The sequence below is a fragment of the Dicentrarchus labrax genome, unplaced genomic scaffold, assembly GCF_905237075.1.
Source record: "Dicentrarchus labrax unplaced genomic scaffold, dlabrax2021, whole genome shotgun sequence".
Taxonomy (NCBI): Eukaryota; Metazoa; Chordata; class Actinopteri; family Moronidae; genus Dicentrarchus; species Dicentrarchus labrax.
This window is the reverse complement of record NW_026136710.1, coordinates 15,248,450-15,272,536: the sequence shown is the minus strand read 5'-3', so window position 1 is coordinate 15,272,536 and position 24,087 is coordinate 15,248,450. Positions and strand designations below refer to the sequence as shown.

General features: G+C 40.4%; 1 protein-coding gene across 1 annotated transcript in view; it reads left to right on the top strand.

Annotated features, from left to right (window-relative positions):
- LOC127369980 (matrix metalloproteinase-17-like) overlaps positions 1-18,936 on the top strand; it is a 67,289-nt gene extending 48,353 nt beyond the window's left edge. The window contains exons 5-10 of the mRNA XM_051411588.1: positions 4,523-4,699; positions 5,568-5,670; positions 7,395-7,477; positions 8,242-8,394; positions 8,983-9,240; positions 16,970-18,936. Of these exons, the coding sequence (XP_051267548.1) occupies positions 4,523-4,699; positions 5,568-5,670; positions 7,395-7,477; positions 8,242-8,394; positions 8,983-9,240; positions 16,970-17,295 (1,100 nt within the window). The 3' untranslated portion in view covers positions 17,296-18,936. The remainder of the gene's footprint in view (positions 1-4,522; positions 4,700-5,567; positions 5,671-7,394; positions 7,478-8,241; positions 8,395-8,982; positions 9,241-16,969) is intronic.
- Positions 18,937-24,087: the final 5,151 nt, after the last annotated feature.

Here is a 24,087-nt window from a genome sequence, read left to right as displayed (position 1 = left end):
TACTTGATTGTTCATATTGGATATTTGAGATATAAGCTAATGTAACTGTTTTCTGTGTTTCCATTGCACTGATATTATTCTAATAAAATAAATTTGCTTTCATGGACCTGAAACAAAAAAAAGAACTGTGCCACATAATAAAAACAAGTAACACTCTCAATGGCAAAACCAGTATGCACTTTGACAGTCAAGGTAAATGAACACATGCAAAGGTGCTGTAAATGTAGGCCACGTAATAGCTAACAAGTTAGCTAGCTGCTTCTTTCTATGGGCGCATGTACTGGAGGTCAGATCGGTTACATCATGCTGTACCATAATAAAGCGTGCACTTGTGCGCACTGTATCCATTGCACATTCCACAACAAAGGAAGCTTACCTGGAGCACCAGAGGGTCTATATAAACAAAGGTTATTTCATTATACTTTATCATACCTGACACAGTATACAACCACAGCCAGTTCAACTTTTCACCATATGTGTTTTAATATATTGTATGTAAAACATGGAGAAACTTTAGTTTTTAGTGTATATGCAGTATGTTTTTGTAAAGAGAGTAAAAAAAAAAAAACACCCCTACTTGTTACCTTAGTATATTATTGTCAGTTTAATTTTGACAGACAAGGAGGCAACTACAGCATATATTGAATATTTTGGATTACACAAGGTTGTTCCAGGCCTTTTATTTGGTTTGCATTTTGTCAATGTCTAATTAATTTTTTTGTAGACTTATAGACTAATAAAGTTTGCAATTTCCATCTAAATAGGGAAGTGGAGGGAGGAGGTTGTTATACATCTGTACCACAGCTGACATTGCCAATGAAATCCTTCATAGTTATGATAACAATCAGAGACACAAAAACGAAGAATGAGAAACGTTCTTTACAATATGAATAGGTATAAATTTTTTGAAATGAAAGAATAACTTTGATTGCAGAACAAAAATATTTGACACAATGTGCAACAACATAAAACATAACAGAAGACAAAATAATAAGTTGAGGAGATATACAGCCCCACCACAAGCCCCACCAACAACCTTATACATTGTTTGTGAGAAAAGACTAAATGATTTGTTAAAACAAATTAAATTAACCTTGAGTAGACAAAAAAATTGATTACCAACTGGAACATAGTGTGAAATTCAAGTCCTAAAGTTCTAAGTAATTGATTAAGGACAATGAAGGAAGAACCAGCTGTAGGGTTTTGTGAGACAGCGGCTGCTATTGTACATTATGGTGCCGGTGTCCATTCTGTTTACCACTTTGGGGAAGAGCGGATGTTTTGATGAGGAGCACTGGAGGATGAATCAAGGGGAAGAAGCTGTTCTTCAGCCTGGCTGTTTTGGCTCCAATTATCCAGAGATGCGTCCTGGAAGGAGGAGTTTGTACAATGTGCATGGAAGAGGTTTTATTTTGGGGAATGGGGATGTTGTTGGAAATGATCTCTGGTTACTTTATTATTTGTTTGGTCTGGTGCTATGCTGTGTGGCCCGAACCAGAGAGAAATGGTTTGTGTAATGGTGGACTGGATGTTGGCTATAGGCCACACTGCTGTCTCTGACCAGCTGTATGTTCTCAGCTGTTGCATGAGGTGTATCCCCTGATGAGCCCTCTGATTTAGTGTTAGTGACCCCAAAGGAAGATTGTCTAGCAGGCCTACCATTTCCTGACTGTTATAAATTCAGTGATGACAGTACTGAGCAGAGCGTGTTAGCGAAGTGAAACGATGAGAATTTCCACTCCTTGCTCAGAGAGCTGTTTGTTCCCTCAAAGGTTACCTTGTATTTTAATTTTAGGTTAAACCTCTTCAAGTTGTATGATAAAGCTGTGTGCCAGGGAAACACAGAGCACACACACACAGGCAGACCTGCTTAAACAATGAAATAATTCATGAAGTCATCTATATGTGTGATAAGAAAAGGATAGAGGAGCAGAATCCAGGCTTGCTCACACACAAATTGACAATGAATGGGAAGGGTGGAAATGACCTGGGGACACGTATAGTGGTACCACCGGTAGGCACAACAGATAAAAACTGGAGCGGGATGGAGGGTGCTGTGCTGTGCTGTGAGACCAAGAGACAGTTGCATCAGTTCTTTGTAAATTGTAATTAGTGTTTATTGAGATTGACGCCACTAAATCAAATCGTGTTGCACCATACAAATTCTTAGGTACAGCTTAGTTGTTACTAAATGTTTACACTCTGTAACTGCCAGGGGTAACTGTTGCGTAACTAACAGAAGCAACTGTCAAACATTAGCTTGCTACTATATAACCCATTTAAATTAAATATAAAAAGAGATATTGGCAGAAATGGAATGGAATATAGTATGTATAACTGTTTTCATTAGTGTATAATCACCTGAATACAGGAACGCACTCGCCAGAGTCAGCCACGTTGAAGTGCCATGTTTCTACAGTAGCCCAAAATGGACAAACCAAACACTGGGTCCAGATAGGGCCTTCCATGTTTTATTGTGAGTTTCACAGCCACCATAGTTTCTCCTACATGCTTGTAAGGTGGGTGGCATTCAGTTGGTTGTAATTTGCAACTTCACCACTAGATGCCACTTAGTCCTACAAACTGGTCCTTATATGGTGTAACCCCATTTAGTAAAGCACTTGTTTGTAACTAGCTTAGGTACTATGAATAGAGTAAGATATTTGTGAATAACCGGTGCAATCCAGGAGACCAGGAGCTCTCGAATGAAAGTGTCAATTGCAAATAAAAAGTCCATAAACAATATCTCAAAGGTACTCCAGACTCATGTTGTCTGCATCCTCAATAAACATGTTGGCCCTGTAGGCAAACTTCACGGCTTCTGCGAAGGAGTGTGTGATGTTTTTGAGGTAGCCAGACATAAGTCTTTCAAAGGTCTTCTAACATTAAAGCAACTCTGTCCTGTGATCCTAGTTTTTGAGGACTGGAGGAATGGGGCACAGGAAGAGTTTAGAGTTCTAGTGAATGAAGCTCTTAATTCCCATCTCAGCATCATGCAATAAAAGTGTTTAAGGTGATAAAAAAGCAACTTAATGGCTGACTGGATTCTGTATTCAGTACTCTGTAGAGGTACACAAAAGTCTTGTCTGTGTCTCTATCTCCCTCAGCCTTCTTAAATGAATCTGGTTCATCCACCCAATTCTCTCCGCTCCTACTTTGTCCACAGGCATTACATTTATTCTGTCATCCTCACATGGACCGTAAATATGATGACATGGTACATATTCTGTTCTGAGCCCCTGTTCTGTCTCTCCATATCCTTTCTTTTGTGCACCTTTCCTCTGTGCGCCATGTGCTCCTGTAGATTAGAGTTGGAATTTGCCTTCGGAATAACCCAGTTGGATATTGTAAGCATGAGTGCATGTCCCAAGCCGGGGCCAACCGTAGGTAAACTGAATGCAGACTTGAGCCCGGCCACCAAGGAACTCTAAGCTAGCTTGGCTCGACACGCTAGCTCTCCAGATTTTTGCTTATCTAAATCTCCAAGCCCCAGGTTTTGTCTTGCTTCGTAGAGTCTGACAAAGAGTTTGGGCTTTTTATTTTCTTTTTTTTAGCTGAACATCAAGTGAAAGGTGCTTTAATAGCCTGTAGGCTCTTAAGGTATCTTTCTGCACTCAGGTTTTGATTGCCAGCCCAGGGACTCAGGCAGTATTACCATAGTTATCTCACTGCACCACGTGCCTAACAGCACTCAAAGCCTCCTGAGCTGTCTGTCATGCCTCTTAATTTGCACCATAAGCAGATGAGTTGAAAAAGGATAAAACACCTGAACTGGGGTTTGACAGGGTCAATTTAGGAGGCAAACTTGTAGCAGAAAGGTCACTGGTGATGTCACCAGTGGGTCTTTCCAAAGCAACTCTTTTATCCCCAGTTCATACACAAACTTACAGTATACTGAACAAAGAATTTAACATGCTTGACCATTTGAACTATGCTATTGGTCATGGTTGAAAAGCTGTTTAATCAGAACCCACTCACACATTAACCAAGTCTGAAGCTGACTAGTTCCATTCACATAGCTGTAATGTTGTTTTTACACTGGAGATTCAACCTGACAGGCTACCTCCTAGACCTCATTTCATTATTCTGTTACCTAATTGTAAATGCAACCACTTTACTCTGTACTATTGGGTCCTATTATCTTTGTGATCAAGAATAGCAGAAAATATTTAAATGGGATGCAAATTGCCTTACAAGCTACCTTCTTATATCTAAATTAGTGGCAGGACCAACTCTGTAGTAACCCCACTGTAGCCATAGTGACTGTAGTCACAATAGAAACTCATGTTAAACAAGTTAACAATGCTGAGCAGTGTCCACATTAATCCCCATGTATTTCTCAGGTTGTTGCTTCATTATGAAAGGCATATAATCTATATTGTTCAATTGAGAATTATATGTCAGATTGAGCATTTAGCACCCATTTTCACCCAGTAAGTATTCTATTGTGACCAAAAAAATGCCTATTCCCTTCCCTGCATTTTCTTATTATGTTTTTCCACCATTGTGTAAACTCCGTCAGACTCTCATGGGATGGATCTGTTTGCGGTCGCTGTCCATGAGTTTGGTCATGCCATCGGCCTGGTCCACACATCAGCCATCGAGTCCATCATGAGACCGTACTACCAGGGTCCTGTAGGAGACCCTTTGAAATACGACCTACCCTATGAAGACAAGGTCCGCGTCTGGCAGCTCTACGGTACGGGGGAACATGTAGTCAACTTGCTGTGTGTGTATGTATGAAAGAGATATATGGGTGGAAAATTGACTTAGTTGCATTTCCATCAGAATTTCAATTAATAAATCTGCCTCGAGTGTTACAAAAAACACACAAATGTGAAAAATGTATTTCAGTAATTGATTAGTGCAGGGATGATGGATAAAAACAAAGTGGCCATGTAACTATGAAGGGCGCCTCATAAATGGAAGTATTTTGTACAATCACTGCTGTCTGCTTGTATACTACTCTCCACTTTTCTGCAAACAGAATTCTTTCCTCATTGTTGACAGCATTATATCATTATGAACATGAAATGTATGCTACACTACTTGCTAAATTACCTGTTCATCTGAATCTTGAAGATGTTTCTGCCTCTTCTCAATGTGCGATCAGTGCTGTGAAGTCTCAGGGTGTGTGTCTGTGTGTGTAAACATTGTGGAGACATACTTTACTCTTATCTGCATTCACAGAATTTTCCTCTACTCCACTGACCATGACTCATGAGCCTCTGCTGTAATTATGTGTTTTCCCGGTGCAGCGGTGGAAACACCCGTTTTCTGGTGACAGCTCAGCAGAGTGAAGATACAGAGGCCTCCTCATGCAGGAAGCAGCAACTGATGAGTTCTATAGAGCAAGGTTATTGATTTAATCAAAACACAGATGGAGTTAATTGAACCCCGTTGTGGCACGTGACCTCATTAACACATTCGTAGATATAGGTGATGGCAGTGTGAGGAAAGAGAATTCTGAACTTGAAGAGGAGTGAAGGATGTCAGTGAACAAATAAATAAAACACAGTATGTGCCAAAAAAATGTGTTCTATATTCATTTGAGTTTGACCTTTTAGGAGTCAGAGACTCAGTGTCCCACACAAACCGACCAGGCAACCCCTCCCAGACGGCTGAACCTCCTGTCCTGCTGGACCTTCCTGAAAACAGATCCACTGTTATGTAAGTAGATGTGAAGATACTTTAATTATTAATTATTAACATGCAACAAAAATGATCTACTGTAATAGTGCTTTTCTACACAGAAAAAAAGTCAACCTGGGCCTCTTCAACAATCTCTCAGTCTCTATCTCTAGGACCCTACCCCTTTTTTTCAAGCTTTCATTCTGTAAATCCCATTCAACATGACACTGCCTGTGCTGTAATGGCCAGAAAAGTGGAGCACAGAGGAGTGCTTGATGCTTGCTACACAGTCGACTCAGAGCACATCTTATTAGGACAAGTGCTGTTCTTTGATTTGTTTGATGGTTTCAGTTGGCAAAGGTGGATGTGCATATAAACGTCTACAAGAATCTCATAAATATTTTTAATGTAAGCTATGTTTTCCTCTTTCAAGATGGTATAATTTCTTTAACTGTGCATGTTTACACAGCCATAGAAATGAGGCCATTTTCAAGCTGGGGCCAGCAGCCACATCCATAATAATACTGTATTCTTAATAGGCCTCACGTAGGTGGTATTTATTGCAGGATAACTGTATTGGTTCTCATTGTAGAAAGATCTCTATTTTCTGATGGTTCCCTGCACTTTAGCATAATTATATTGCAAAAAAACATTTCTTACTTTTCCCTCACTTGCACTGAGAAACAATGTAATGAATCCATGCAGGAATACTCAACATGGATTGTAAAAACAGTTTTTTTGGAGCTTGATAAGAAGTCATGAGGTGCCAACAAAGCAAATTAGCTAAGAGGCCGAGAGTGAGCTTGGGAGTCTGCCCGTCTAATTAAGTAATTCCCTAAAGCAAGTTGGGCGGCTATGAGCCTGTAGTTTTTCAGATTATCAAGGATAATTAGACTTAATTTTGTCCATTTATGTATTTTGAGTGTACATACGCACACTCACACGCAGACCCAAACCACAAAGCACTAACCTTAAAGTAGCCCCCAAGGGGTCCAACAAAAGACTTCACGAAAAAGTCTTAATTCTGAAGGTCTGTAATTCCAGTTTGTTTCAGAAAACACATGTGAATGCACACACACAACAGTAAACAATGAGGCAGCACTGAGAAGGATGTTGAAGCTAAACGGCAGGTAAAGTGGTGGGATAATTAACCATCTTTTGCTCCCAAGTTTCGGACTTCCACTCCCATCAGGTCATGATGTGTTAAAAAGCTGGATTAGACCTGACAAGGGCACCTGTACTGACCACTAGGCAGTGGTGTAGTGTTAATAGAGCTCTGAAAAGAGACCTTTGTTGGTAATATAAGGCCTGGCGGGCTCCCACTCTCAGCCCCGCGGTGCTAATGGCTTCATCATTGGCAGGCCAGCCACGTCAGTGCTTTAAATCACTTAGAAACCCCAGAGATAAATGCACCGAGGGACCTCACCGTGTCAGCCTGATAGCATCTCCTCTTTTGTTTAGCCTGGTTTTACTGATTCATGCACACCCAGTCAGAGAAGCGTGAACAAAATTTTGATGCATAGAAAGGATTAACACATATCTCATTTAAAGGAAGTATTAATGGGTTTTGCAACTAATAAACTTGACTTTTATAGATATGAAATTATATGATATGATATGTCATTTCAGATAATAATTAACTCGTCAGAGTGCAGAAAATGTGGTGTTCAAAAAGTGTTAATGTCCAGTTTTACATAAGAGGTTCTTTTTTTCTCCTCTTTTCCCTATCTTCTCTCCTCCTACTTTCTTCACATCTCTCTCAGGCTGGCGCGAGATGCCCCCGACAGATGCACCAGTCACTTTGATGCAGTGGCCCAGATACGAGGGGAGGCCTTCTTTTTCAAAGGTACGGAGTCACAAAGGGAGACAGACAGACAGACGCAAAGCTGCATAGCTGCGTGGGAAAAATAAAAAGAAATTAGCTAAATGAGCGGAAGTCAGGGGAGGCAGAGCAAATTAAAGAAGTGGAGAGAAAAGGAAAAAGGATGAGGATGAGAGCGTGTGGTAGTTGTAGACACCCAACGGAGCCCGTTGAGCCCCGCTGAGAGACTGCAGTCCAAAAATTACATCAGGCTTTCATGCTTGCCCTCTGGAGGAATGACCCCTAGCCTCCCACTGACAACAGAAACAAGAAACAGACCCACATACCCTCAGCAGCAGAAGTGTTAGCAAAATGTCCCGAACTTTAACTGACATTTTTAAAACCTTTTTTAACCTTTTATGTAACAAATAAAGTTTATAGACCATTGTTACCTGACACAAATGCTTAACCTCTTGAACCAGGACCACTCCTTGAGACACATGACTCAGTCTGTTATATTTGGCTTGTTGTCTGACTGACAGCATTATGTTATTCTGAAAGAATGTGAACCCTCATTTTCAGTCAGCTAAAGATGACAATAAACACACTGCAGGAAAGGAAACAGCTAATACCTCTTGATTAAGACCAATAATAAATGAATTCATAACATGTAATTAATTTATTCATTCACTCTATTGCAAGATTTCCCTTGGGGATTGCATAAGAAATAACTGATAATATTCGCCAATATTATTTGCTATCAGCATCCTGAATACTGCTGATCCTGCTAACCGTCCCCTACCTCTTAGGAAAGTACTTCTGGCGACTAACAAGAGAGAAGCACCTGGTGTCTCTGCGTCCCGCTCAGATCCATCGCTTCTGGAGGGGCCTTCCAATAAATCTGGACAGTGTGGATGCTGTGTATGAGAGGCCTGGGGACCACAAAATAGTCTTTTTCAAAGGTACAGTACCAAACAAAATCTACATTCCAATATGTTATCAGCCCTTGGAATGAGTCCTACAATGTACAAAAAGTTTGTCTGGTTCAGTAATGCCAGTAGGCATCTGCACAAATAAACTGTATATTTGAAACAGATTTGATAGTTCAAATACACTGTTTAATACACATGATTTAGTACATACTGCATTTTAAGTGACAGTGCATCCAGAAGGTCGATGACCACCAGACTTTTTAAAGTGTGACTCATTCAAACTATAAGGAGGAAAGATGAAAAGAGGCAGTTCACACCTTACTTTCAACGTGGCTGGCACTTTGAAGGGAATTATGACATTTTGTTTCTCTATGTGATAGGGCAGATGAATTATACATTTCATTTAAGAAAAACAACAGGGGTGCAGAAACAAGGGCAGCTTTCCCTGCAGAGAATGTTCTTTATTGGCTGTGTAACAAAAATATCAAGAAGATCCTGTACATATATTTCAGGTCTCTCATCTTTTCAAATGTATAATCTTAAGTGCACACACTGTCTTCTGTGTGTGATGAATAAAACTATATATTTAAAGGTCAATTTTCTATGTCCACCCTTCAGGTCTAAAGTACTGGGTATTTAAGGACAATATTGTGGAGGAGGGTTACCCTCGTTCTATCAGTGACTTCGGCCTACCCTCGGAGGGCGTTGATGCTGCCTTTGTTTGGCTACACAACGACAAAACCTACTTCTTCAAGGACAACCACTACTGGCGCTACGATGACCACCTCAGACGTATGGACCTGGGCTACCCTAAAGACAGCACGCTTTGGAAGGGGCTGCCGTCACAACTGGATGACGCCATGAGATGGTCTGATGGTGAGTAACCTTAAAAACATTTTCTTATTCCATCATGGTCCCTCAGTGATTTATCTCTGGGGTCTTTAAATGATGTAAAGCACTGACGTGGCTGGCCTCCCAATGATATTAGCTATTAGCACCATAGGGCTGAGAGTGCGAGCCTGCCAGGCCTTATATTACCAAGATCAAAAGATGATACTGACACATTAATCCATTTCCTAGCCGCCTATTGAGACCTTGGTTGTTTCTTTTTTCCCAGAACATTCCTCTAACTCGGTAGGAAACCTCGAGGTACTCCCAGAAATCTTGGGAAATGTTGTCCCTCTATTGTGTCCTGGTTTCTTCCCTCATGTCAATCATGTCCTCTTTACTCTGTGTTAGGACAACACATCACACAGCGTAGTCGAAGGCTAGTGTTGGTCAGTAAGTGTGGTCAACCTTTGAACCTCTTTTGCTTTTGAATTAGAACATAAAGAAAGTTCTTGTATATAACACCTTTCTTGAGCAGGTGTAACAAAGTGCTTTACAATAAAAGGCAGACATAAAATACGGATACATAAATAACAATGATATTGTATCATAAAATGAGAGAATACCACAAAAGCAGATGTCTCTCTTTGTCTTCCTCTGTTTCAATAACAGGTTGGCTTCTCTAAAGAACTTCAGATAAATGTATGTGGGATTGGAATAAGAAAACAGTATGCAGCTTTTTCAATATTCCACGAAATAAATGATCAAAACTATACCCCCAAAAGTAATTTATCACCCAGAGTTAAAAGGTGTGTAGAAACCAGTGACATATTTTGACCTCTTCTGTCTTTATTAAAAATGGATTATTAAGACTAATTGATTATAGTCAATGTATAAATGATGAATCACCAATGCCTGTTTCTTCCAGCGATAAATTATTGCATTTCTCAGAGAAAAATAAGGTTGTACCACTCAGACCACTGATAGCTCTGGTATTTGCTGGGGCCTAAGGCAAGATCATGCAATATCCTTCTCAGGGGAAATCCTCAAAGAGGAGAGGATTACGAGAGAAAAATGAGTCAAGGACGGAACCATTATGCAAGTTAGCACACGTGCAGCCTCAAGTTTTGGATGAAGTTTTTTACGATCAGATCACGACCCTGAGTCAACTTCCCAGGAGCAGTAAAACACTGAAATAGGTGTAATCACCTGAATACAGCTACAATGTGACTCTAAGGATTAATGTCTGTTTGTCCCTCGGTCCATCCACCACTCACATACAGACTGAAATATGAGTTCAAGGCTAACACTACTGAGCAAAATGCTAGCACGCTCATATAAGATGGTAATCAAAATAAACATCATACCTGCTAGGCATTAGCATGCTAGCATTACCACTGTGTCTTGCTTACTTTTTTCATACATTTTTTTGGGGGGGTGGGGGGGAGTAGCTTTAATTGACTTTAATTGATAATGACAGCTGAAGAGTGACAGGAAATGGGAGAGATAAAGGGGATGAAATGCAGCAAAGGCCCCTTGCTTACTTTAATGAGTGGTGCCAATGGCATTTAGTGACATAATTATGTTTGAGTTGGATTACAGGGTTTTTACTACTTTCATCTCTCTTTTTTATTTTCACATATTGCTACTCGTGTCTGTTCGTAAAGACATTTGACATGATATTTTCGTTTACCATCAGCAAATTTAAATTATTGTTATCAGGGTCCCCTGTTTGCTCAGTCGGTAGAGCTGGCTACCCTTATACGGAGCTGCTGCAGCGGCCTGTTGGCTTTCTATCAAGAAAGCCAACAAAAAGGCCCAAAAAAATAAATAAATCATTGTTATCAATTTTACGACATGTTAAAAGCAGTTTGTATTAAACTTTAATGTACTAGTTTAAATCAACTTCTATCTCTCATAGATAAGACATTTGAGAAACACCTGACCTGACACCTGAGAAAAATGTCAAATTTGTCATTGTTCGTACAGTGCATCTGCCGTAACATTTATTTTGATTTACTTTATGTTGGCAGTCTCCCCAGCGATATGCATGCACAATTTTTTTGTTGGCATACTGGCTGCAGTATGCAGATTAGAGGCATTTGATTGTTTTTTTTCTTTCGCGTGTCGAAATCATTTTTTTAACCTTTTTATCTGTTATTTTGACGTAGCACACATGGTCCTTTATTGCCAACACTCTGCTTCGCATTCACACAGTCAAACACATTCAAACCTTGGAGCTGGCCCAGTGTAATCATAGTGAGCAGCTCCACTGTAGCAGCTGAATGTCAAGGTCGCAACGCCTGCTTCCACCAAAGAATCATAGCTCATTTGATTACATGTGCATGTTAATGAGAGATGTAAAGTGGTCCAACACCATTTGTTTCAGAAAGTTTGTGCAATATATTTATCCTGTTGGGCTAGTGTGTGTTAAGCTCTGAATGATACTAGGGCATTTTGAGATTTTAAAAATACCCCCAAACAACCAGCCACTGAGTCCTGAAATTTGAGGCCCCTCACAGAGGAAGCCAGGATGTCCCTAATCCCCCCTGCAGCATGTGAATACAAGGAAGCGCTTTCCCTGTCAGGTGTTTAGTGGTCTGTGTTCTGTCTTCGGTCTCGCTCCAAGCTCTTTGATGTGTGTACGCACATGTGTGTGTGTGTGTGTGTGTGTGTGTGTGTGTGTGTGTGTGAGACGAGGCCAATCGCACAGGCCTGACTCTGCTTCACCCCCGGCCATTATCGCCGCAGAGCCTGGAAGGGTAGACTTGGAAACCTACACGCATAAACGCACATAGACAGACCATGGGGCCTGGGAACTGGAGCCACATCAAAGTCTGTTCACCGTTTGTTTCAGCTCAGGATGAATAGAGAGAGAAAAGACATGGGGTGAGAGAAAAGAGTGATATGACAGCAAGGAGGGGAGAAGAGATATGCTGACACCTCGTTATGAAAATAGACCAGAAAGACGGGGAGGGATATGTGAAGAGAGGACTGGAAGGAGGAATCCAGACAAGAGGAGATATGGGGACACCTGAGGATGAAGAAAGATAGTAAAGACAAGGGAAGAAAATGAAGAGATGTTAGAAAGATAGATGGCTTGACTCAGAGGACACATAGAGAAATTACACAGAGACAGAGAAAGGCAGTAAAACGACAGACAACGGTTGCTGTGGAGGGAGAAAAAAAGGCCATAAAGGGTATTAATGTAGCTGTAATGATGATAATAATCATAGCTGCTAACATCAGTATGGCACTCAGGAATAGTTTAGCCTTTTAGTCATGGACAGAAAAAGGTATCAGGAGAGGGAAATGAAATTTATCAGGCATGAATATTATCTTTAACCTGTAGAGGAAGTTCACATAAACTAGTCAGCATCCATAATTGTAGCAGTGTTACATTAATAGATTCAAACCTCTGTTACCATAAAGACAGCAGTTTTTTTTTCCTTTTCATAGTAGCTGTTCTGGAATCAAAGGTTGAAAACCTAAAATCTAAAGTCTCCCACTCTTTTTTTTAACAAAAGCAGTTTTCAGAGGAAACAGACTTTTTTTTTTTTGCTACAGTTCATAGTCTTAATAGTTTTCCCTGAAAGGATAATGCTGGTAATGTTCTATATTTTATATTTATTTCTTTTTGCCAACACATTTCATGAAAAGACCAAAATGAATCAGGCACCAAACCCTCACTTTTTGGCTTCTCATGAAGCTACAGTCAAGCTAGCGAAGTGGCCGATAACACGGTGAGCTCAACAAATCTCTCACCAGCAGTATCAAGAGTTTTACAGTTTTCTTACTGAATGCCATCTTTGACACACAACATGGAGAAATACACTTTTGCCAACAAAAACAAACATATTTTAACAGACCAACCACCACAGGGACAGCACCCCTCAGATCTGCAGGAGCCCAGCAGATGGCGCTCATCATACACACAACACACCCGTTCCAGTGGAGAACTAATAATAATATTAAACAATATTAACAAAAATAAATTAGCACATGACATAATGTTGAAATTTGATGGATGAGTAATAAATTAAATGTACATTAATAATGGCAAATAATGGCCTGCTAATAGTGATAAGTGGAATCTGCTACACAGCTAAAGCCTGCTGTAGTTTATTCCCCTGTGCTATACAGTTCCATTGTTGTCCAAAAACTAGTAAAAACACATCGATGACACCATTCCACTTTGGGACATGTTCCTTCATTACCAGGAACTAATTTTGAGTCAATCCCACACATTCTGTTTTGCTAGTATATTGTATATTGTAATCCACAGTTGAAAATAGTCCCCAATGAATACACTAGTTATTCCTGTTGAGTTGCTAAAAACTCTCTAAAAAAAAGTTTTAGGGATTTTACATCTTCAGTTTGAATGAATGGGCCTGTTGCTGAGTGCCACAGAAACATTGTTTGTTTTCGTCTTTTCATGTGATTTGTTGACAAGAAAAATATACAGTAACATCAGACTTATCCTTTAATTCTTTTGTGTCAACACGAGAAGTCCCTCAAGAGCAGAAATTGCCACAAATGTAATATAAAGAGAGTTTTGGCTGAAGAAAAGCCAGTAGTGGGTGAGATCTGACATTTCTTCACCACTTTTGACAGCTCCAAGACTTTTAGTCTCTCAGGAAAAGAAAGAAGAATTTGAAGAAGTGCCATTCAGCCCTGTGGCTTTGGACTTCCAATAATAGTGATAGATGGATAAAGAGAGTGACTTTGTGAGTGTGTGTTGTACCTCTACCTTTGTGAGTATCAAGGTCAGTTCTAGACTAAGAAAATGAGGACAAATAGGAAAGCGAGGATACGGTCAGTCCTCACTGAAAAGGGCTGCACAGAGCAGACTTGTTTTTATGATTCAGGTAGAGAAATGAATTGTGTTGAGTCTTCATACATTCTGAGGTACAGTGCGTTTATTTGCACTATAGAGCATACCTTATTTTATTTCTGCAGCCCAGCTTGAATATACTCTTATGATTATAAACAGGAGGTAGGTGCTGTGAGCCACTCCTGTTTTACATTACATTGTACATTTTAGGAGTTTTAATTGTTGCTCTTACCCATTATGAACATCAAAATAACAAAACCCTTTATTTTAAGAGCCACAGCCATCAGAAAGAGAAATAAGGGCTTTTAGTAAGAAGGGTTCAGCCCCTTGGTTTTGTTTAAAAATGAAAGACAGTCATTGTTTCCTCAAAGAAAGGGTAACCTACAGTAGAAGTAAAAACTTTTAGGCCTTATTTCTGTCTGCCATAAAGTTGGAATTTATTATCAAGACCAATGCATAAAGAAATAAAGAGTACAGAGCTGCCTCCGTGAAGCAGCCAGTTCTCATTCCTCTGTGTAGCTTAAAGAGCCATGCAGGCAATACATTGCTGCAAAAAGATTGCTGCATTATTCCTTTTGATTAAAAAGTGATGCTTGAACAGATTGCTCACAAATTTTCTTTGGTGGATTGTCCACTAAGGGCACAGGTTCTTGACTGCAAGAAAACATTCAGAAGTAATCTGAATGCTTTAATCATTCTGTGTCCTCCATCCTATTTTCTCTCATCTCATTGTCTTCCTTCACCTCTTTGAAGAATGTAGGCCCATATCTATATGATAATGTTCTATAGACTTTGTGAGACAAGCATTTAAACACCAAGAATATTTACTCCACAGTTAATGGCGAGCTTCAAGGCCATTAACAACGAGAGAACATTCTTCACTCGTTTATCTCTCGCCTCCTATTTATTTCAGTGACTAGTTGAGAAAATGAATGAGCCTGAAACATGTAATGTTCAGTGTTCTTAATACTTCTCTCGTCTTTTTTGTCTCAAGCTCCATTTAATGAAGAAACTGAATAGTACCCATCCAATAGCATCTATATTATGTTTGTTAAGCTCAGGCATAGGCAACCTAAGCCTGAGCTTCAGTCTACTTCGGTCAACTTTCACTGTATGTATATGTTAAAAAGGCAACCAAATTCTGAAGTTGGTTAAAAGATAAAAGTGACACACTTTATCTTGTCACATCTTAAGTTAGCTAATGGTAGCAAAACATTAGCTGACTAATGATTGATGGCCCCAAACCCCCCTGGCGGGGCTCAGAATCATGACCTTCCTATATCTAAAATTCTGGCTACAGCCCTGGCTGGTGCTGGTCTTGTGTCTCCCTAGCTAGGCTAGCTATAGATTCAAAATCGAAAAATTAAAAGAGGAAAATAAAGAATTTAATTGTGTGTGGACAGAAATGATATACATATGCATATAATAAAGCTCAAATATGTTTTTTTAACAGATCTTTCTTTTTATAATAATAATAAACTTATATAGAAGAAACTTATAGGTGGTCACCAGGAAACTGAATTTATGTTGGTAAACCAAATTCTTACTCTTCTTAAGTAAATTTCAATGCATTCATTATTTTGGTCCCATTTTCCATAACGGCACAGAGCGCATTGTGGAGGTTTTGTTCCTACAAAGTGGTATTTTCATTATTAGCACACTGCGTTTAGTGTTTTCTTTTCTTCTGCTGGTGCCCATTTGGCATTTTGGTGACTAATTAACTTAAGTACCCTGAAGTGAAAGGACAGCCACAGTAGGGGGGTGTGTCAGTAACGATCAAGTGGCACAGTGAAAATTGCCGTGTCAAGAATGCCCATAAGGCGTTGCTGTGTTCTGTGCTTTCCAGCACACCCACAGAGACCCTACAACATGGCATGAAGCCCTTTTATGTATGTAATCCTGTCCAGATTTACCATTTCCCTCCTCATATAGGATATAAATGCACATGAATGTATCACTTGTATGTAATGTAACAAAAGAAAACACTAGTAAGGCAAAATCTGTCTGGGTTCTTCCTCTAAAGAGCAACACTAAATGCAGCTTCTCTCCAAAGACTCTAATTTAAGGTTCGTTTTTTGCATGCTCCTACTGGTGCTCAATTATCTAGTCTCCTCCAGTGTGGGTGCTCAATCTTGCAGCTATCACTAGAACAAAGTTACCGGCTACAGCTATTCTGCACAACATCCATGTATATACAGGATACGTCTGCCACCTTAGATTTGGTTCATATCATCCATCAGCCCCAAGCTGAATCATCGCGTCCCACAGCAAATAACAGCCACCAAAAAAATAAAAGCTGTGCTGTAAAATACTGATGTGTGCCGGGGTAGCTGTTATATGGAAAGAACAGTGCCTACCATCTGAACAGCGAACAAACCAACTGCTTATCTAGTCTCGTGCCAATAGACTAGGGCTCGTTTTATGTGCAAAGCGCAGGTCTGTGAAATGGTTTTTTATGGACTTTTTTTTCAGTAAGGAGAGAAGTTACACAGGTGAAAGCATCAATGGGAAGCAATAACAAATGTATTATACTATTTTCCACAGAATGAACGTCTTGTCTTTTTTTTCTTTTTGCTAAAGTTACATCACCATTTTGTGGTAGTGTCATGGCTTAGATTTTAGAGCAGGTCTGATTTGAAAAAATAGATGGTACATTCAGATGGTTTTGGGAAGGAAAAAAATGATTCTCCAATGTAGATGCAAGGCCATACACACCCTTTATGTGTTTTTTGTAATCCCAGCATGTTATATATTATTCATGAACTGAAGAACCCTTTTTGTTTTATGTGTTCTGTGCTTGTTGGTTATTCCAGATGAAAGCAAAGACAACTCCGTACCTGGTGTGAATTACAAAGTTCGTATAGGCATGTATTATAATCTTGTGCTATGTCGTACACACACACACACACACTAATACCAACTCTGTGCCTTCTCTCTCCAAAGGCTCGTCCTATTTCTTCAAGGGGAAGGAGTACTGGCGAGTGCCTAGCAGCGACATGGAGGTGGAGGCGGGTTACCCCCGCCTCATCGCTAAAGACTGGCTGCTTTGCACCGAGATGCAGTCGGACTCTCCGGACACAGAGCCCAAAAGCACAGAGACGAGAGGCAACGTGCACCATCACCCGGACCACGCAGAGAATGGATACGAGGTGTGCTCCTGCACCTCTGACACTGCCTCGCCTTTAGGCGCCCGCCCCTCCCCATCACCCCTGTGGCTTCTGCCACCTCTCTGGACGCTCTCGCTGGCCCTCTGCTCTGAACTGCTATGATGCCAAAGCAGGGGACAGAGTTCCTGAGCTGATTGTTGGAGGGCCAGTGGACAGTTATTGGAAGAACTGGAAAATGTTGTTTTTATTATATCATTTGGTATTCTTTTTTTCCTGCTAATTTTGCTGTTATTTATTTTACATGTCATTTGGTGGGCATTGCCAGCTAAAATAATCATCCTTATAGGCAACAATCCACTCACAATGCTTTACAACATTTTTCACTGAATGGTCAAACTGCCTCATCTCTACAAGGAAAAGGTTATTGAACAGAAAATGTATTCCAAGAGCACCGACAGTGATTATTTGTCTGTGTGTGCAGCAGGTTTACAGCAACAAAGCCTTGCATACAAACCAGTTTAAGGCATTCTGGGATGTAGGCAGGTGCAAAGGCGAACACCACGTCATCACATACTGTTGCATATTTTATGAATTTACAGCAGATGCTTTATTACAGGGTAGGTCACCAAAATTAGTTAAAAATGACCAAAAAGCATATTTTCAACTCTCTCACTCGCTCTCTCTCTCTCTCTCTCTCTCTCTCTCTCTCTCTCTCTCTCTCTCTCTCTCTTTCTCTCTCTCTCTCTTACCTCTAGCTGTATCCAGCCACTAGATGGTTCAGTTTTTGTTTCTGTACAGTTCCTGCCTCCACCCTAGTACAATGGAGATGAAAGGAGTTTTGTTTGTGCTGCTCAACACACTGGAAAATGACATTTGAAAGACTCAACAGTAGCGTGTCTTTGCAAAAAAACATTGTCAGTGTTACTCTGGATAATCCTCAGACCTCATAGGGATTATTTCCTTTGTTAAAAAGTAGTTCCAGAGAAAACTGTTTACAACAATGTCCATAGATTATCCAGAGTAACACGGGACACTGTTTCTGAAAAGACATACTGCTATTGAATTTGAAAAGATTTAAAGTTTTAAAAGTATTTTTTCATTGCTGTGTGCACGACTAGCACTTTCCATTCACCTCCATTGTATTGGGTGTCTCAGAAATTATCTGCATGGCTGGATAGCACCAGAGGTAATTGAGGATATATATATATATATATATATATATATATATATATATATATAAGTTTAGGTCGGAACTAGCTTGACTCGTGATCAGCATGAATGTTTTGGCTCCTGCTCTTGCAGGCAGTGTGCAAACTTCTTGCTGTGAGAGTGTAAAGGTGGATGGATGAGTAGGTGGGTGGACCAGTTTTCCTGCTTAAATCCCTCAACTGTACTCTGAAGTTAGGAACTGCTGCTCCTGTACGTATTTCAATGGGTTCATCATTTAAACCTCCAGTCCGGAAGCATTCCCTGCTCTTGGTTTAGTTGTATCTTTTGTATCCAATTCAGATGAAATGATATACCCGTTTATTTTACATTGTTTTGATCAGGTCATAGAATTTATAGAGCCTTTTTGTGACTGTTGGATAGATTTCCTTCATCACCCCGAAATCCTTCTGAAGACAAGAGTCACAACTCGGCCCCTGGATTTATTCTTGCTGTAAAGATATATTTACCTATAGACTGATATATTTGAGTTGAAAGGTTCTGCAGTTATTGCATAACTGAGTGGACTGTGTATATTTTAAGCTGTGTTTTCTAATGTAAAATATTTTTCTAGAAAAATAAAGGAATCTGAACGACTTTATTGGCTATAACTGTGGTCACGTGAATTTGACAGATTTTTTTGAGTACTATGTGTTGCGGCCGACTGTGTAATTATTTTGTGTCATTGAAAAGAAGTCTGGGCTTGAAGACAGATGAAGGTAACATGACAGCTTGCAGACACCAACTGGGAGCTGCTCTCCATCTCTCTGGTGTTTTTAAGCATGTTTCTCTCTTGTAATGGTCACTGCTGCTGATCAGGAAAGCAAACCACATCATACCAGTCACACCACACTCACTCTGAGTCGGCCTTATGAACAGATTTGCTGGCAGAGGATTAAACAGTATACCCATGTTTTTTTAAGGAAGGAGAATCAGAAAAGTAATGTCACCTAATCCAAAAATATTCACCAGCTCAGATACTGCTAATTCAGAGATCAAAGTTAACAGGATGTCAGGCCTGTCAAGTCTTGGTATACTCACACACACACACACACACACACACACACACACACACACACACACACACGAGTAAACACACACTAGCACGCAAGGGCTTGGTTTCAGAAGTGTGGCTGGGGGGAGGGGGGCACAATAAGTCAGAAGTTCTTCAAAGAAAAAGAAGTGAATTGTGAATGCTATTTCTGACATTTTACTTATTTATGTATCTATAGAACTTTCATTGTTATGACATTTGTTATATCATGCTTTCTGAATTAATGAAAATCAGAAATACTGTGCAAATGTCTGTATTATTAATACATTAACCTATAACTTTTGTTGATAGAGACCTAAGACTTTATGATATTGTGATAAATACTGTATATGCATCTCCACTGACAAGACAGCACTGTCCTTTACTGCAATTTGTTTTGCAAGGGCGTAATTTCACACACACAACAAACACCAAATTGACACCTTAGTTTCAGTTACAATCCACACGGAAGTATTGCTCTAATCATGCACAAGCACAGATACAGTATCTGCGTGTCTATGCAGGTGTTTTTGTGGATGTTTGTTCATTTATTCCACCCAAAGGCTGCGGATGAAACTCCGGCAAAATAATGAAGACCCAAAACTTCATTCTGTTTTGAGGTAAAATGAAGTTTAAAAGTTTAAAAAGTCACTCAATCGCCATTTCTGCCAACAGCAGCAGTTTTCCTTCCCTCCTCCTGACACACTCGAGTGGTATTAATTAACTGGTGTGGCTCAGCAGCCACCAGGAGAGCACCTACACCCACAGGCAAATCCAGCAGAAATGGGTGGCTTTCTAGCTGTGTGTCCTGTTTTGGGGAAAGAAACCACTGACGAACCAATTAGAGTGTTTAATTTACCAATATTGCAATGTTATTGAAAATAGAAAGTTATCATTTAAAAAATAAAGTTTCAGTGAATATGCTAAAAAAAAAAAAAAAAAAAAGTGTCATCATCCATGGAGCTTCTTTAATAGTTGACACATGGCACTCTCTCTGCCTGAGTCTCCAGATGGGGCAGGCAGAACCAATCAATCACTCTGTAACTGAAATATTCAAGAGTGGATGAGCTGCTTGCAAATCGGAGAACTCAGGGATGGTTTACAGGCAGGGAGCGTACGGCGAGAGAGAAGAGACAAATGGACAAGAAGTATCAAATTTATAGACAGATACACAGGGTTAGAAACAGGCAAACTGAAAACTGGCAGCCAGAGAACAAAACCACCAACAAACATAGAAAAATAGGAACAGATGTAGAGATAGAAAAAGAAATGAAATGTCATCTCCACAGAGACAGTGGCAAAGATAAAGAGGCAATTTAGCAGTAAGTACATAATCCACATAGGAGATAGGAAACAGTTTCCACACAGTATAGATACAGTCTGTTAAAGGACTATTCTGAGAGCCTTGTTTTTATGGCTTTGATCATTTCCATCAGTTTAGTCAGACAACTCACATCTTAAAAGTTTAATACAGCATTATAACTGAGTTAGATTGTGGCGTCTAGGCTCCGACCTCATCATTCCCTGTAGATATTGGGGAGTGATGTGCAAATACCTTAAACCCCCTAGCCGGGGGCCTACAGGTGGATGCTGGGGTTCCGGTGGGGCTTACAGAACAGCAGGCAGCAACACTGGTGCAGGGCAGTGGCAGCATTGACAGAGCAGAGGGAGAGATGGGAAATTGTGCAGTTTAAATATAATGCCAGATTGGAAGGGTGTGCTTGGTTGGTGTTAATGGAGTGTTATGCATGTCGTGCGTGTATAGCAGCGCAGCTCGAGTTGCCTGCCTCAACTAGCTCGTAGGCTTTGCTCCATTTATGATAACAATACATAAACTCATCAAAGTAACAGCTCAGATCCAGGTACAGGGTGACAGCACTAGGTTAAGGTCAGAGGAGATGACAAGCCTTTTCGCCAGATTATCTAAACCAGTGGTTCTCAACCTGGGGGTCCAGGGATGGAAAATGGGGAATATTTTAATTTAACAATTTCACTGACTACAAGTTAGCCAAATGAGAGAAGGTTTCACACTTTTCCCTGAGACTACATCTTATTAAATATGGGTCTAAGACCTCATGTGGGTCAATTTGGGGTCCTTGACATTAAAAAGGTCGAGGACTGATCTAAACCATTTTATCTGGAGGTGAACCTGTGATTGCACAGGAGAACTGTGTACATGGACAACTATGGCAAGTCAGAAAGTCAAAGTTAAAGCAAGAAAATTGTCTGTAAACTGTTAATATGTTTACCATTCACCTTTGTTTTCTCTTCCAAATTCAAATTTGATCATCTGACAGCTCATGTCGCTGACTTTACTGACGTCGCCACGTTCCCAGATCTCAGCAAACCAGATGAGTATCACAGATATAAATAATTTTCAAATCAATGGTAAAAAGACCTAAGTTGTCATAAACATAGCAATTTCTAAATAAAAGTCTGGGAGAGAGTACTGTCAACAAAAAACAATGGTTCTCCCATTCAGACAGGTGGCAGATGTCAGACCTATGACAAGATGCTACTACCAGAAAAGGGCAACACAAAATCAATCTGCTCTGTATGAGTTTGATTTGGTGTACGTGTGTGTGATTGTGTGTGTGTGTGTGTGTGTGTGTGTGTGTGTGTGTGTGTGTGTGTGTGTGTGTGTGTGTGTGTGTGTGTGTGTGTGTGTGCGTGTGTGTGCGTGTGAGACAGAGCGAGAGAGATTGCCTCAGACAGGGGAGGTTAGTGCTCTGCAGTGATATGAATTCTGAACCATGCTCTCTATCAGACACTCTCACACTCTCTTTGTACCGCTGGTAGCTGGGCTAACCCCACACAGACACATGCATATGATTATTTTCTGTGTGTGTGTGTGTGTGTGTGTGTGTCATAGACCAAGAGGTGGTGGTCATAGGGGAGAGCAGCAGCTGTTGTTGTGGCTGTCCATTTTTGCATCTCGCCTGTCCTCACGCACACATCAAAGAGCTCGGAGCAGGACCCCCCGAAGCCGGCACAGGTGCAGAATACACAACACAGCCCTCTAAACACCTGACAAGGAACAACGTTTGAGCCGTGGGAGACGCTGAAAGGGATGCCACAGTAGTAGCCCAATAGTAGGAAATACAGTGAGTTGTAAAGGTGGAACCTCTTTGGATTTCACATGGATACGTGCACACTGAATATCCCACTACTTAACTCTCTTACATCGTCTGCAAGCATGACTAAACTCCATCAGATATGAGTGGGTTCAGCCTGCAAGTGCATTACAAATATGTAAATGTATTTAAATGTGTGAGATACCGCCGGCTGGCCACAGATCTTTTTCTTTAACTGGAAATGACACTTGAAGGCCTTCGCACTGACTATCAATGGCAGGGCTCCTGTAGGCCGGGCAGAGCTAATCAATCAGCCCTGAAGTGAACCACGCTGAAGCTGAAGTATTCACAGCCGGAGCGATTTCCTGCAGAACCTAACAATGTGTCATGGGATTGGTTTGAGAGGATGTGGTAGGATGTTAACTGTGAGATCCACCATCTGTTGTGGTGGCAAACGGCTTAGAACATGCATCGGAATTTGTAGCAACTGTATTTTCCATGACTTATTCAGATAATGCAAGATAAGGTGCTGCACTTCCTTGCCTACGTCCAAACACATGAAGGTGCTTGTGATCAGGTGATTTACACACTCTGAATTTCCCACAGTAGTCGAGCATTGCTTGGCTTTTTTCTGTGATTATTAACTCATACTGGAAAAATGTGTGAATTCCATTGTAAACGGTAAAGAAAGGTGAAAATCTACTGTATTGTACACATATTTGCAACTACTATTTGTTGGTGCCGTGCTGCCCTCTGCTGGTAATAAATTATGAAAATTTGACACAAGTTGTCAAACTAGCAAGATGTTGTTGATATTTGTAAAGGTATGTATGTATCAAGTATGAATGCCAGTAACCTAAGTCACTTAAAAACAAGAAATAGTGTGTACTGCGATTTTATAAAAATCTAAAATACTGAAAAACAGGCAGAATTTCCCCAGCATGGCTCAGACAACAGGGCAGAATTTCCACAGCATGGCACTCTCAAATGATTGATTAGAGTCTAGAGCAGAAAGACTAAGACCCAATAATGATTTAGGTTCAAGCTGGTTAAAGCCCCTTCGATGTTTCTTTCATTCGTTCCTTCAGATTTCACCTGAGCCGACTGTGCTGGTAGCAGAAGTGTCTGCAGGTCTCGGCTCTGATCTCTTCAGGCATCTTGTTAAATATTTCTGTGGGCTTCTGTTCATAGGCTTTGACTTAAGGTCTAACTCCCCTGGGTCTTCCTCATACCCTCTGTCAGTTTTTATCAGATCTACAGCCACTAGAGTTTCTTACCAGTCAAAAAGTTTTGTTATTGATAAATATATTCCACTTTAGAACATCTGAAACTAACTTATTTCCATAGAAAGCTCTAAACTCCTTATTTTGAGGGCCTCCACTCTTTTTTATTGTCCTTCTCCCAGATGAAGAAATGTCCTTTCAATTTCCTTCTACCTTTTTATCTTTAGCTTCCCCTTCCTGTCTCAAGAGGTTTTTTCCCCTCTTGTGCCCTCTCTCAAGGGCTTCCTCATCATCTTTCATCACTTTCTCCTCTGCCTTCACTTTCTCTTGCCCTTCTCTTTGTCTTGCCTTTTTTCCCGTCTTCCTCCTCTAATTTTTCAGTTTAATCGTTTCATTAATTTCTCTCTTTCCTCTCTTT